This window comes from Fusarium poae, chromosome 4, assembly GCF_019609905.1.
Source record: "Fusarium poae strain DAOMC 252244 chromosome 4, whole genome shotgun sequence".
NCBI lineage: Eukaryota > Fungi > Ascomycota > Sordariomycetes > Hypocreales > Nectriaceae > Fusarium > Fusarium poae.
Window position 1 is genome coordinate 7,650,877 of NC_058402.1, and position 15,884 is coordinate 7,666,760.

A 15,884-nucleotide genomic window follows, 5' to 3' on the forward strand; every position below is an offset into this window, starting at 1 on the left:
TAACTATTCTGAGGTGAGATGCCTAGTCCGGAAATATTTTCAAATCGTCGAAAGAAATGTCTTTGTGTAGTGCTGGGTAATGATATGCAACATTCGCCGAGATTCCCTCTAAAGGAAGGAAGGTTTGTAATGTTCTCCACATCAAGAGGCTGAGGCTCTGCGAAACTCGTATCGGAGTCGTCTTACCAACACGGCTAATTCGTAAATCCTGCCTGTTTGGTTTATGTGCCGCAAGGCTCCCTTCTCTAGAAAGGTTCCCGTGTCTAATTAACCTCGTATATGCAGCTTATTCCACCTGGTATTCCGAGATATGACGACCTCGAAAGTTGTACCCGGAATAAGCCACTGCGATCATGAGGGTATTATTTGTTTCGTGGGTCTGACACCACTTCCGTGACTGCATAACTAGGGTTTCGGCCGAGAGAGGGCGAGGCTGACTAACTTGTCCAGAATAATATTACTCCATTCGTCAGGTTGATCTTTTGTCTTCAGCCCAGCAGGGGTCATATATGCAGTCAGCTTCGTGGTTCGACCACGGCTGAATTCAACGGGTGAGCCTAATCACAGTTGGTCGATTGTTTTGTTCCCACCTTCTAAAACCTCTATGGATGATACAATACGGATCGGGATTATGGCTAGATTTAATTTGCTCATAATAGCACACAGAAGGAAGTTTCGTGAATCGGTCATGAGGCTCGGACAAATGATGGTATTGTTCTGCATCCGTTTAAAGAAAGATATCGTCCGCGAGAGTAAATTCCTATTCTCACTACACTATCGTTCTCAACTACCTTTCGCATCTAGCAAGAAATTTTTCTTTGAATTCCCTATTACTACTTTGAATTAATTCAATCATGCGGTGGCCGTTTCGCGGCTGTCTGCCGAAGTTGCTACTATTGGCGGCTTCTGCTTCTGCTCTCACGCCCATTGGCCAGATTGAGCAAAACGCTTTGCCATGCCCATCTGCATGTCAAGATCGAGGACCTAGTGACTGGTCCCTCATATCTTCTCCTGAAAGGCTTGCTGTTTGCCCGGAGCCTCTACTGCTCGTCTTTGGGCTCAACACGGCGTTCCAAGATGGAAAGACAAACAACCCAGTCTATGCTTGTACACTGGGTAATGCCAACACAAAGACCAACTTCCTTGCTGATCAGGGCTTCGTGGACCCTGATGCCATGGGGACAACAAACTTTGATCCTGTTCGACGTCGGGCTGTTCGAGACAATACTACCTGTAGTGGTGGTGTCTCGAAAAAGCTAGAGACTCGCATCACTATCTCTGCATGGGATAGTGAACATGCACTCATCAGCAACGACCCTGGAGCTGACACTGTTATGGCAACAAAACAGCTGGTGGCTTACCTTGAGAGGTCCCAACCAGACTGTGGCAAGACCATAATGTTTGCCTACTATCGCGGCACACTTGTCGGCCTCTATTCCGGATCTCAATTCGACGACCGCAAGACATTGGAATCTCTGTCGTCAACCCTTAGTGATGCTGTCAAGGGTGAACCAAACTCTCGTCATGCCATTGAAGCCTGTCAAGGACGCCGTGAAAGTGGTGTGTTTGGCCTCGTGGCCGACCCTACGGGTGACTTTGCTGCAGTCCAGGCGACGGTGAAGTCTTGGAACGAAGGCAAGTGTGTTGCTGGCTCAAAAGACAGCAAAACCAGCAACGTCCAGAAAGCGTTTGCCTGGGGATATTCGCAGGCACCCAATGTTCAAGCCAGTCGTATGACAAAGGTGTCTGCAGATGGAACTTGCGCAAGTTATACAACTGTAACGGGGGACATCTGCGACATGATTGCTGCTGCTCATGGAGTTTCAGTCGATGACCTTGAGAAGTGGAACAAAAAGACCTGGGCATGGGATGGTTGCGACAATTTGAAGCCATTCGTGAGAATTTGTGTCAGTGCAGGGAACCCACCCATGCCTGCTTCAGTATGGAATGCCGAATGTGGACCAACTAGGAACGACACTGAACCTCCAGGTGAGGGCGAAGACCTCTCGTCTTTGAACCCGTGTCCCCTGAATGTATGCTGCAACAGATGGGGCATGTGCGGTTTGGTAAGTATTACCCAACACTGCCATGTGTTCTACAAGACTTTAGCTGATGAACTTATTCGTTATTTATAGACAGACGACTTTTGCCGCAAATCCAGCTCCGGGAATCCCGGAACAGGAGAGTTAGGAGAGGCCGGTTGTATTTCCAACTGTGAGCGGACACTAACAAATAACAACAAGGCACCTGCAAAGTTCCGCAAAATCGGCTACTTTGAGGCATGGAATTATGTCAGGCCTTGCCTACATATGCATGTATTGGATATCGACAAGTCATACTCACACATCCACTTTTCCTTCGCTGAAATCTCACAGAATCTCAATGTCGTTATTCCTGAGAATGTCAAAGAGCAGTTTCAGTCTTTCATCAAGGCAACCGACATTCAGGCAAAGAAAATTCTTGCTTTTGGAGGTTGGGCATTTTCAAACGAGGGATCTGGGACAGGTCTCTTCCGCAAGGCTGTCTCTCCTAGAAATCGACAGGCATTCGCGAATCGTGTTGTGCAGTTTGCTATCCAGAATAATTTAGACGGCGTCGATTTTGACTGGGAGTATCCGGGTGCAACTGATATTGATGGTTCTGATCCTGGACAGAAGGACGACGGTGAGAATTACTATCAATTTCTCAAGCTCGTGCGCGAGAAGCTCCCCAAAGACAAATCTCTTTCCATTGCAACGCCCGCCTCATTCTGGTATCTAAAGGGCTTCCCGATTAAACAGATGGCTGGTGTACTGGATTACATCATCTACATGACTTATGATTTGCACGGTATGATCACTCTATTTCTTTTTCTTGACTCGATTTTACGCTTTTTCTCGAGCTAACGCCTTATTTACAGGACAATGGGATGTGGGGAGTAAGTGGGCAAGTCCAGGCTGTCCTGCTGGCAATTGCCTTCGCTCTCACGTCAACTCCACCGAAACTATGGATGCCCTCATCATGGTCACGCGAGCTGGAGTCGAGTCGCACAAGGTTGTTGTTGGTGTCAGCAGTTATGGACGATCATTCAAAATGTCAAGCTCTACATGTCGTGGCCCCCAATGTATGAATTATTCCCCTTTCTGGTACTGAGTCGCTAGGCTAATCAGTTCGTTAGGCACATTCCTTGGAGGTAGGAATGACTCCAAAGCTAAGAAAGGCCGCTGCACTGACACTGCGGGTTACATATCCGACTTTGAGATAAATGAGATAATCTCCAAGGGTGGTGCTATCAAGAAGTGGTATGATGAAGCAACCGACTCGGACTATCTTGTGTATGAGGGAGATGAATGGGTTGCCTACATGTCCAAGGTGACCAAGTCTCGTCGGATGAGAGACTACATGAAACTCAACTTTGGTGGGACAACAGATTGGGCTATTGACCTTCAAGGCGATCACGACAAACGCTATACATCAGGTCGGCCAGTGTTCCTGGACCCGAAAGTATGGGAAACTCCATCAGCAACATGTGAAGCACCTTGCATATTGGTCTTCCCACCGAGCAAGCTCCCGGAAACGACAACCATCAATATCAACAAGTACACAACCTCACTTGAGTATGGAGCGACCGGAAAGACCACAATGAGCGGGAAAGAGACGACTGCCTTTGTGACGAAGACTACCACTATCACTGTGGATGTGCCCGCATTTGTCACCAACAGTATGATGTATTCAAACGTCAACGTCACCCAAGGCCAGAAGCTTACAGACCTGGTTGTGCAGCCCAGTGTCAAACTACCAAATATACCTGTTAGGGTTCCAGATGGTGAAGGAAGTACAACGACTCGTACCTTGACACTACCTCCGTGGCCGTTTTCTACACATAGTTCCGGGGCATCTGGATCTAGTAATCATACAAGACCGTTAACAACATCAAGTTTCAATTGGGATGAAGTGATCACACAGCCGGAAGTGGTAGTAGAACCAACTGAAACTCACGTAAGTTGATATTTTTCTTATTTTGAATTTCGTTAGACTCTTGAGCCATCAATCACTTGCTGACATATTTACAGGAGACCATATCTGGATTGCCTGTTTACACGAAATGGCCCGAATTCAAGATTGAACCTATCAAAGAGGAAATCAAAGAGCCGACGCCAGATGATGATGGATTTAAAACTCCATGTGAATTATGGTTCTTTCAGCTTTGTTTCCCAGGCTTCAAAAGTCTGAAATGGAAAATAGGTCCTGGCATTCTTCCACCAGGCCCTCCACCACCAGGTCCAATCTTTTTGACCAACCTGCCTGTTCCTGCTGTAACCCATCCAACTCCATATCCACCCTGGCCACCCATTACTGTTGGTTTAGATCACAAACCAACATTTTCAGAAAAGCCTGAGTGTGAGACAGAAACGGCCTCAATTTGTTGGACCACTACAACTCTATCTCCGACCGTCATTGGACCAGTGACTTCTACAGTCACCAAATCCGAATCCGAATGCAACACAATTTACGGTTGTAGTGTATCGGATAAGGATAACGAACTCACCAAGACAAAAACTTGCAGTCGACCGACATCTGCTCCGAATCGCCACGTAGCCCGAAAGCTAGAAAAGAAACAACAAGATCCAATACCAATAGAACCGCATACTGGAACCGATCTCGATGTTATTGTGCTTCCATTGGATTTGTATCAAGATGGAGCCCCGCTGTCATCCATGCTCAATGAGAATGGAATATTTCACAAGACGATTATGACAAGGTCAGCAAACGACGACAAAGACTTGTACGTTTACTGGTGGATACCCAGTCTGGACTGGTGTACAGAACAAATGATTACATCTCAGGTATGCTGTCGCTATCGGTCTATACTACATGGCTGTTAACCACATTGCAGAAATATGGACTTTTCCAGATCGATCATCTGTTCCCGCTCGATGGACTAGGCCCAAGACCAGAGGGTAAGCTCAAGTCTATGAACATCACAGACGACACCCGTCACCTGTTCACGCGTCAGGATCTCGAGGTCCCCAGATGGACAGAGTCTTGGGCTCCTTCCCAGGTTGCTCTACCAAGAGGTGCAGTTTGGAGACAAGCTCCTTTGTTACCAATTGAGTCTCTTCCTGAGTTGGGTTCTGGCCAATATGTGTATGTTGTCGCTGAAAACAGTATGGACACAACGCATAATGTGAGTACCCGTATTGTTGAGAAGCAGATCACGCTGACAGGTACTAGGAATTCTCTGGCGTGAGTATCGAGTTCCTTGATGTGCCCATACACGAGGACCCCTCCGAAGCCCGGCTCGACCCATTTCACGGGACCGCAGTTGCCGCAATGGCGGTTGGTGTTACACTGGGACTGAGCCCTAAGAGCAAGCTGGTCATGGCGAATGTACCCTTTCACAAGCTGAGGCCCTCGGCATATCTTAGTGCTTGGGCTACCATACTAGGGGATATTGTGAGTAATAACCGAAAGGGCAATTCCGTTATCAGCGTCAGTGCAGTGTTACCCGGCGAAACCCCGGAAGTATACGTCAATATTCTGAGTAAGACATCCTTCACTGTTTCTCCTCGAATGATATCTTGGACTATGATATGTTGAAACCATGACCTGCTGACTTTGAGATCGAATCCTTTAGAGCAGCTTATCGTTGAAATCGGAAAGACGCAAACTGTCATTGTGACATGCGCTAGCAACCGGGAGTCCGAAGAAGAAATGAACAACAATGACGAGAATTTCGGCGACATCGACGAATACCCACCCCGTCTTGGTGATGAGCTCACCGACATGATAGTCGTTGGTGCCACAAACCAACAAGGATTTGTATCTACAGTGAGCAAAGACAGTTTGTTTATTGACGTCGTATACGCACCTGGTGAAAGCATACCTATACCTGGCGGCGTGGCCTCTGGTACTTCATTGTGTGAGTATATCCTAGACTGTCTTTAGCTAAGATATTGATGTCTAATTGTTATTGTGTAGCCGCGCCACTGGTTGCAGGATTGGTTGCCTATTTCCGGTCTCTCCCATACAAATCATATCAAAATCAACTGAAAAGCCCGGCAACGGTTAAAAGATTGATCAAGGGCCTGAGTCGCTCCTTTGCGGTATGGGACGACGAAACCCAAGAGATCCTGCAGCCTGGGGCTGGTCAGGTACCGGTTGTCTGGAACGGCCATTTTGGTACCGAAAGCTGCTTGATGGGGATATCGCCGCCTCCTGCAGGCTGCCCTGAGCTACCCCCGAACCTGAAAGACATACCAGATTACCCTGGTAGCTTGATCCCAAATGATCCGGCGAGTCCCGGGGGCCCTGAAAAGACGGTCAAGTGGGAACCAGGAACGGATGGACCGAAGTGTAGCGCAAATAGTCTTGTGAGAAGGCTCTTTGAGAGAGCTGAGGCGACGTGCGGTGGACAATTATGCAGTGGATACTACTGCCGACCCAATCCTCCCGGTCCACCACCCGACTTTCGTGATCCCAAGGACCCTAATCGTTATGGTAATGGCCCTCAAGGAGAGATTAAGCCGCCCAACAACAGAACGATGTCAAAGCCATAGTCGACATGGGCATTAGATTGGCCCCCTGGACTTTCCATGTTAGGATGAAGATGGCTATGAGCCTTTCGATAGTACAGTTCCTGTTGAACCTATATATTGACACGGCTGCAAAGTAAAGCTCTTCTTTTACCATGATATGAAAAGTCAATAATCAGATTTAAAACGTTGTCTATTGTTTGAAGGTTTCCGAGGCGTAAGTCCCGAGGTATACATATAAAATTCAAAACGTTGTCTCATTGCTATCGTTTATATAGGACATGTACCAGCCCTTATGTTCATCTAACCCTTCTGTACCTCAGTATTATTCTCCCATAACAATCAGTATGAATTCTTCATTATTTGCTGCTCTTCTCGTCCTGGCAAGGTAAGCGCCGATACTCGCGCTTCCCAGAAACCAAATCCATCATCATCTCTCGCGCCCATTCGCTTTCCCTGGTGAGCTTCCAACCCCTCATAGTTTCGAGAGCATTCTGCATTTCCAGAGTGTCCTTCTCTTTCGCAGCCTCAATATTCTTCTGTCTGTCCTCTTGCGAAATTTCGCCGTTTTCATCAAACTCATCCTCTGGAAACTTCATATAGTTACCCTCATAGCTCATGTCGAACATGCTGTAGGCAACAACGTTGGTCAAATCGGCGATTGCCATAGCACGCGCGTAACTTTGATGATCCTCTTGCATGATGATTCGTAAAGAGGCGGTGCAGAATACGGGAAGGGGTACTGTCCAGATTGTGCGAGGGCTTGATGATGGAATAGCAGTGAGCTCGTTCATCTGAATACCCGTCCAAGAGAGAGGCAGAAGAATCAGGCGGCGAGGTGGCTCGCCGGAAACGTAACGAGTACCGCGCTTGGCATGTTCGGAGAGGTAGGAATTAAGGCGTTTCTTGTCGTCTGAGAGACCATTAGAACTAGCGATGCGGTTGGCTTGTTGGATTTGTTCGTCTGGGATCAAGAAAATGAAGTCCTGTTAAGAAAGGTCAGCAAGAAACATGAGCTGGGGCATGACGCGCGGTGAACATACAGCTTTAGGCGCAAGAGGGTATCCCAGGCGCGCAAGTAGAGGAGTCTCCCATTCCACCAGGGTAATCTCCGACTTGTGAAAATCGTCGATCGTTTTCAATATGAGGTCTTGTTGCTCCATGATTTGTTATGATATACGATGAAGAGACAAAGATGTTGGAGGTGAACAAGGATTAGTTCTTGAATGGCGGGGGTGGAGCCGTGATAGACTGAAGTGGGGCCACGTGAATGTGAATCATGGGAACCATATTGTACTATGTTAGTAGTTAATCACCCTTTGTGTTGTGAGTCACTGCAAACTTTGATGGATCTTGGATATAAAGTTAATTCTGAGGTGAGGACTGGTACCAGAAAGATTGGCCACTGAAAACGTAAGGGACGAGATTAGTGGATCACTTTATGCTTCTTAGACTATGGTTATTAGGCTGCTTATTTTTATAACCCAAGACTGCTTTACCCTTTCTCTCTCAACAAACGCATCTTTCTACTCTATCGAAATGTCCGGTCACAACAACAGGATGAAGCTGGCTGGGTCGACCTTGTCAAGGATCCTCACCCAGAATGGCATCGAGCATGCCTTCATTGGCGGATTCGCCCTCAACGTTCTTGGCAGCCATCGCGAAACCCAAGATATCGATGTCGAGATTGCTGTTGATGATATCCATGAACTCCGAGGTCGCGTCACCCGGATCCTTCGCGAAGCCGACTCCCGTTTCGTTGTAAAGTCTCCTCACAACAAGCTCTTCTTTGTCATGGATGACGTCGAAGTTCCGATCGAGACTCTCCCGCGTGGATCTCTCAACTTGCCTCGTCGACTTGTCGTATTCCGCCCCGGTGATGGTGAGTAACTCGCCCTCAAGGTATCAGAAAGATTGACCCCTGTAAGCATAAGAGACAAAATTCGTAGGTCGGTTTATGGTCTTTAGACTATAGTTCTTAGACTACTTATTTTTGTACCCTAAGACTTAGGAGGACAACCTTTCTGCTACCCCTTTTAAATGACGCTAAATCTGATTGTACATCTAGGAACTATCCCTGTTTTGGTACCAGGAGTCCTTGTTCTCACCAAGATGAAGCGCGCGGCGAACTTCATCGGTAGCACCCGACCCCAGTCCAGGGCGAAATATGACAGCGACTGTATCGATATTCTTTACCTGCTCGGATGGCTTCGAAAATACAACCAAAAGATCGACTTCGCCAATTATGATGCAGCAAAGCCCGAGAGTGTCTACGCTGGACTTCGAAATATCCGTACGCATTGGGCTGCTCAAGGCCAAGACAACGCTTTCCAACTCTTAGATAGCCTCCTTCAGCCGAATGATAGGGAAATAATTGTGGGGAACTGATTTTTCTTATTCTTCTTTTTTCTTCTTTTTTCTTCTTTTTTCCTTTTGGTTTTTAATGTCTTGCCCATCGAAGCTCAATATATTGATTCTCATGGATTCGTCACGAAAGATAGGGAGGGCTCTTAGAGCAACCTTATTCTCACACAAATACATAATCAATATCAGACACTCATTCGTCCTTCATGGGAAACTGGGACATCAAAAGTAGAACAATGGGAATTACAGCCCTCTACTATTTCTTTTTTTAGACGGTATCTAATAAAAAGCAGAAAATAACCTCCTAAGTCTTAGGCTATAAAAATAAGTAGTCTATTTTATTAGGTAATTTTTAAGGCATAAGTCCTAAAGTATATATATAAAATTAATTTATAAAAAAATATAGTTTTTAAATTTAAATATTAATATAGATTCTATTTAAAAATATATATTATAATTTATAAAGTTAAAATTATAATAATTATTATAAAAGCTTTTATTCTTTTTAAAAATTAATTATTAAATATTTTTTTATTAATATTAATAAAATTATTATATAAAATAATAAACTTTAAAATCTTTATTAATTTTAATTATATATTAAATTAAAAAATTATTTATAAAAATTTAATTTTTATAATTAATTTTATTTTTAAAAAAAAAATTAATTAAAAAAGTTTAAGGCTTTTTATTATTTTTAAAATTATTTTTTTATTAATATTTAAAATTAAAATATTATTAATATAAATAATAATTAAATTATTATTTTTATTATTTTTAATTATAATATTTTTAATTATATAATTAATTATTAAATTAATAAATTAAAATTTAAATTTTTATTATATAAAAAAAAAAGGCTTTTAAAGTTTTTTATTATAATTAATAGGTCCTTATGCATGCAGAATAAGTACTTTACTTTTCGCTCTAATTATTAACTACCTACCCTATAGAAGTTAAATATATACTATTTAACTTATATATTATTAAGTATATACTATTTAGCTTATATATTATTAAATTAACCTTATTTAATTTATATACCTCTAAGTATATATATATTCTCTTAGCATTAAATAGAATTTAGCTTATTAATTATTAATAAAACTTTTTTACTTAAATATACCTTATTTATATTATTTATTATTAAAAGATATAATATTTTACTACTGCTTAATAATAATGCCTTATATATCTACTAATATAAACCTAGTATAGACTAGTTTATCCCTTAGGAATTATAATTATTATATATTAATAGCTCTTATTTAGATTATACTATATTAATATTAAGTAATAATATACTATTAAGATATTTAGTAATAATATTAATAATACTCTAGTTCCCCTTTATATAAGACTATCCCTAAGTATTACTAAAATAATAGCTAAACTTTAGCTACTTTAGAATACTATATATACCCTATAAATATAGGTTACTAAACTATTTACAGTAGTATCCCTAGTTAACCCTATAGATAATTAATAAAACCTTAAAGAAGTTATTAAGTTAATTTCCCTAGAGCTATTTAAGGGAAAGGCAATAAATATTATACTATTTCTAATATAAATAAAAAAATATTTTTACCTATTTCTATATAAACTAAATATAATAGCTAAGAAAATACTATATATTATATTATTAATCTAGGGAAATACTAAAGATTAATTTAAACCTATTTAAAAAGATTACCTTAAGAATAAATATAATTAATAAGACTAGGAAATATAGAATATTTTTATAGACTAGCTTAATTTTAAGGTACTCCTTAAGAATAACTTTAAAGTTATTAATAAAGAATAATAAGCTACTACTAAAATCCTAGCCCTTAAATAATATAGCTTATATATAGCTTACTTAGCTAAGTTTTAATAGCTTATAGCTAAAATAGAATAAAATAATAAAGTACTTATAGAAATATATTACTATAGCTTTAAAGAAGAAATTAAAAATAAACTATATAAAGCTAATAAACTTAATAATCTTATAGAGTATATTACTATAGCTATTAAAATTAATAAATAATAATATAAATATAAAAAGGAAAAATCTAATATTAATAAGAAAGAGAATAATTATAACTTATATTACCTTAATTAGTATAATTACTATAATTAAATAATTAAACCCTAAAATAGTAATAACTAAAGAAAGATATAGTAAAATAATATCTCTTATAATAACTACTCTGGCCTAATAACTATTAGAGCTACTTAAGTATATAGGCCATTAACTTGCTAAAATTATAGTAAGAAGGGATATAAAGAAATAGATTATTATAACCCTATAAAAACTAACTAAAAGTATTAACTAATACCTAAAGGAAGGAATATATAAAATACTAATTTATAGGAAAATAAAGTGTAAATAGTAATTTATATTATATAATAAACTAATATTACTATATAGATAATTTATAAAAACTAGTAATTAATACCTAAGTACTTAACTATAAAATAATAAAGAAGTAGAATTACTATAACTAGAAAAAGTAAGAGTGCCCTTAATATAAAATTAATTAAGTAAGCCCTAGGTAATAATCTATATAATTAAAAGATAGGCAATATTCCTATTAGGATAATAAGACTAGGATTTAATTTATACTATAAGGACTTTAACTTTATTAATATATAATAAGTAATAAAGGAACTTAATAATAAATAAGCTATTAAAGAGTAAAAATAGAATATAAAGAGAAATCTAGACAGAAGAGATACTTTAAATCCCTAGGAACTAAGACTTATTAAGTAAGAAAATATATAAAATAATTAACTTATATTAGAATATTAAGAAATACTAAGCTAAGAATACTAATACCTATATAATAAATAATATCTAAATAAAGAATATAATTTATATTACCCTAGTTAATAAGGAAAAGATAATAGCTTACTATACTAGTAGAGCTATAGTATAGTAATAAGAGCAAAAGGGTTATAATAATACCCTTAAGAGCTCTATAAATAACTAAGAATAGTTAATAGACCTGCCTAGAACTAAAAGTATAAATCAAGGGAATATAATTAATTACTCTTATAGATAGTAAAGCTAATATTAATATAATTAACCTTTATATAGTTAATTACTTAAAGTTACTATAGAAAGATAAGACCTATCTTTATTTAATAAGGAACTTAGAAGATTAACTATTTAACTATAAAGGAAAACTTATTACTTATAAGATTAATTACCTTAAAATGTTTATTAGAACTTAAAGATAAAATATTAACCTTAATATTATTTCTATATTAAGATATAATTTAATATTAAGATACTTATAGCTATAATACTATAACCTCTATATTAACTAGAGGACTAGCTAGATTAGCAATTATATTAACCTCTCTAATAATAAGGCTATAGATTTAGAAATAGATAATAAATTAAAATCTTAAATTTTAATTAATACCTATAGCAAAGAATAATATAAATAGAGAATTTACCTACCTCTAAATAGAGTATAATATAAGTAAGTATAAGGTAAAGCAAGATAAATTAAAAGGACCTTTATATTATTTAAGAATTAATTAAGAATATTAAATAAATAGCTAGAATAATAGCTAGAAATAATAAATAGGCTTAAAAATATACCAGAGGAGTACTATATCTATAATAGGCTATTTAAAGAGGAGCTTAATATAAAGATACTATAGTATTTATACTAGGACTATAAGATCTACCTTATATTGGATAAACTACCTTTCTAGAAGATTTATAACCTTAATAAAATAGAACTTACTACTCTTAAGGAATACCTAGAAAAAGAACTATAAAAAGGTAATATATAAGAATCCTTATTTACTATAGGATTTCCTATTATATTTATACCTAAGAAAAATAGAAAACTATAACTTATTATAGATTATAGAAGGTTAAATACTCTTATTATTAAAGATTAAATACTACTTCTACTTATTATAGAACTTAAGGACTATCTATAAAGAAAATAAGTTTTTATTACCTTTAACCTTAAAGAAGCTTATAACCTAATCTATATTAAGGAAGGCAATAAATAGAAGATTACCTTTAGAATAAAATTTAGATTATTTAAATACCTAGTTATACCTTTTAAACTTATTAATACTTTAGTAATATTCTAAAGGATAATTAATAATATTCTATAATAATATCTTAATATCTTTATAGTATACTATCTAGATAATATCTTAATCTTCTTAAATAATAATAAAGAATATAAAGAATATATCTATAAGGTCTTTAAAGCACTCTAAGATATTAATCTTCTAGTAGAACTAAAGAAAAGCTACTTCTATATTATAAAAGTTAACTTTCTTAGATATACTATCTTACTAAGAGAAATCTAAATAGACTAAAAGAAAATTATAGTAATATAAAATTAGCTAATATTAATAATAATTAAGAAAATATAAAGCTTCTTAAGATTTACTAACTACTATTAATACTTTATTAAAGACTTTAATAAGATTATAAACCTATTTATAGAACTTATAAAGAAAGACTATAAGTTTATTTAGATTAAGGATATATAAAATATATTTAAGAGATTATATAATACTATCCTTAAAGAACTAGTTTTAATTATATTTAACCTTATAAAGGAGATTAAATTAGAAATAGACTTATTAGACTTTACCTTAAAAAGATAGATTAATTAATAAGATAATAATAGAAAGCTATATTTAATAGCCTTTTACTCTTATAAACTATATAGAGCTAAACTTAATTACCCTATCTATAATAAAGAATTCCTAGCTATTATTAATTATTTTAAGGAATTTTAATATTACCTTATAAAAAGCCTTTACTAAATTAAGGTCTATATTAACTATTAGAATATTTTATACTTTACTATTACTTAAGAGCTAAATTAATAATAACTTTATTATATAAAGTATTTATATAAGTTTAATTTTATAATTATCTATTACAAGGGATTAGATAATAAATATATAGATACTATTAGCAGAAGACTAGATTATAATACTAATATTATAAAAGCTAAAGAATAAGTCCTTAAGCTTAATAAAAAGGGAAAATACTAGTTTATTTAATCAGTATAAATAATCATATAAATAATATAAAGAACCCTAGATCTAGGAGATTATAAGAACTAAGAATAATAAAAATAGATAATATAGGAAATATATAAATATCCCCTATATAGATATTAGGGTATTATAAAGACCCTTAAGCAATTATAGAGCTATTATAATTAGCTTAATATAAAGAGACTAATTAAAACTATTATTAAATAATATAATATTTATATAAGGACTAAGTTATAAAAGCATAAGCCTTATAGAATACTATAAGTATTCCTAGTTACTTAAAGACCTTAGGATTTAATTATAATAGACTTTATTATTAAGTTATTTTTATTAGAAAAACCCTTAATTAGTATCTTTTATAATAATATTATAGTTATTATAAATTATCTTATAAAATTTTCTTATTATTTACTATATAGAGAAGCAATAAATATAGAAGAGTTTATATATATCTTCTATAGGTATATTATTAGTATATATAGCCTACTATAAGAGATTCTATTTAATAAAGGACTGATATTTATTACTAAATTCTAGTAAATACTTATATCTTATCTAGGACTTAATTATTAACTTACTATAGTATTCTAACTATAAGTAAATAGATAGACTAAATAAATAAATTAAGTTTTAGAATAATATTTATAATACTATATTAACTATAAATAAAATAATTAAGTTAAAAAGCTACTAATTATATAATTAGCTTATAATACTGCCTATAATAAAAGTATAAAATTAATACCAGTTTATACTAACTTTAGATTTATACTTAATAATTATTATACTGCCTATAAAACCCTGATAATTAACCTTACTATATAAATTAAGGCAGAAAATATAAAGAATCTATATAAAGAAATAAAGAAAAAACTAGAATTTATTAGAAAATAGATAATAAAGTATTATAATATAAAAAGGATTAAGAGATTAACCTTTAAGAAGAAAGAGATAGTCTACTTATTAATAAAAAATATTATAATAAAACAGCTGATATATAAGTTTAACTTTAAGTTTATTAAACTTTATAAAATCCTATAAAAAATCTTAGAAAATAACTATAAACTAGACCTACTACTAAAGGTTAAGATCTATCTAATCTTTTATATTTCCTTACTTAAATTAGCTACTAATATAATTTAAGTTAAGATTAATAATAAATTAGAAAAAATTAATAGACTAGAAACCTATAAAGCTAAAGTAATTAAAAATATATAGAAAATTAATAGAAAAATAATATATTTAGTAAAATAGAAAAACTACCTAGAAAATAAAAATATATAGGAATTACTAAAATACCTAATTAATACTTAATAACTCTTAAAGAACTTCTACTAGCCTTAAGGAAAAAAGAATTAAAAATAGAATTCTAATTAATAATATTATTACCTTTAAGTAACTAGATATTATTTAAAGCAGAAGACTTAGCTACCTAATAATCAGAGAATTCTTATGCCTCTAAGGCCTTTAATTTATCTAAATCCTTATATTCTTAATATACTATTTTAATAGCTTTCTTATATAAATATTTTTCTTAATAATATAACCTTTAGAGATAAACTAAGGTATTCTAAAGATCTGCTTTTGCCTATTCTTTTTACTTATTAATATAATCCTTTTTATAAGATACTTATATAACTATAAATTAGCAATATAACTATATATTTATTTAAAAACCTATAAAATTAAAATAATATATTATTAAAGTTATAATTAAAGTACTTTTTAAATATATAGAAATTACAGTATTACTTTCCCTTAGAAATAATATAATAAAGACACTTTATATAAAAATATACTAAATAATAAGGTATCTTAAAATTAAATTTATAAATTAAATTAAAAATATTTTTATAGTATTTAATAGCTACCTTAGGATAATTAGTATACTTAGAAATATAGCTTAATATAATAAGTAATAAGGAAAAATAATTATAAGAAGAAGTTTAAAGCTAATATAAGGCTTAGCACTTG

At 34.7% G+C, this 15,884-nt stretch overlaps 3 protein-coding genes across 3 annotated transcripts; 2 read left to right on the forward strand and 1 right to left on the reverse strand.

The window, feature by feature from the left end:
- Positions 1 to 854: 854 nt before the first annotated feature.
- Positions 855 to 6,539, forward strand: FPOAC1_012588 (uncharacterized protein; the record flags this gene model as incomplete). The annotated part of the gene is made up of 10 exons (XM_044856938.1): positions 855 to 2,066; positions 2,136 to 2,829; positions 2,900 to 3,103; positions 3,158 to 3,851; positions 3,918 to 3,978; positions 4,053 to 4,826; positions 4,877 to 5,167; positions 5,215 to 5,524; positions 5,618 to 5,902; positions 5,962 to 6,539. The coding sequence occupies 10 exons, from the start codon at positions 855 to 857 to the stop codon at positions 6,537 to 6,539; spliced, it is 5,103 nt and encodes a 1,700-aa protein (XP_044704251.1).
- A 335-nt stretch (positions 6,540 to 6,874) lies between these two features.
- Positions 6,875 to 7,678, reverse strand: FPOAC1_012589 (uncharacterized protein; the record flags this gene model as incomplete). The annotated part of the gene is made up of 2 exons (XM_044856939.1): positions 6,875 to 7,501; positions 7,559 to 7,678. The coding sequence occupies 2 exons, from the start codon at positions 7,676 to 7,678 to the stop codon at positions 6,875 to 6,877; spliced, it is 747 nt and encodes a 248-aa protein (XP_044704252.1).
- Positions 7,679 to 8,054: 376 nt separating this feature from the next.
- Positions 8,055 to 8,903, forward strand: FPOAC1_012590 (uncharacterized protein; the record flags this gene model as incomplete). The annotated part of the gene is made up of 2 exons (XM_044856940.1): positions 8,055 to 8,397; positions 8,584 to 8,903. The coding sequence occupies 2 exons, from the start codon at positions 8,055 to 8,057 to the stop codon at positions 8,901 to 8,903; spliced, it is 663 nt and encodes a 220-aa protein (XP_044704253.1).
- Positions 8,904 to 15,884: the final 6,981 nt, after the last annotated feature.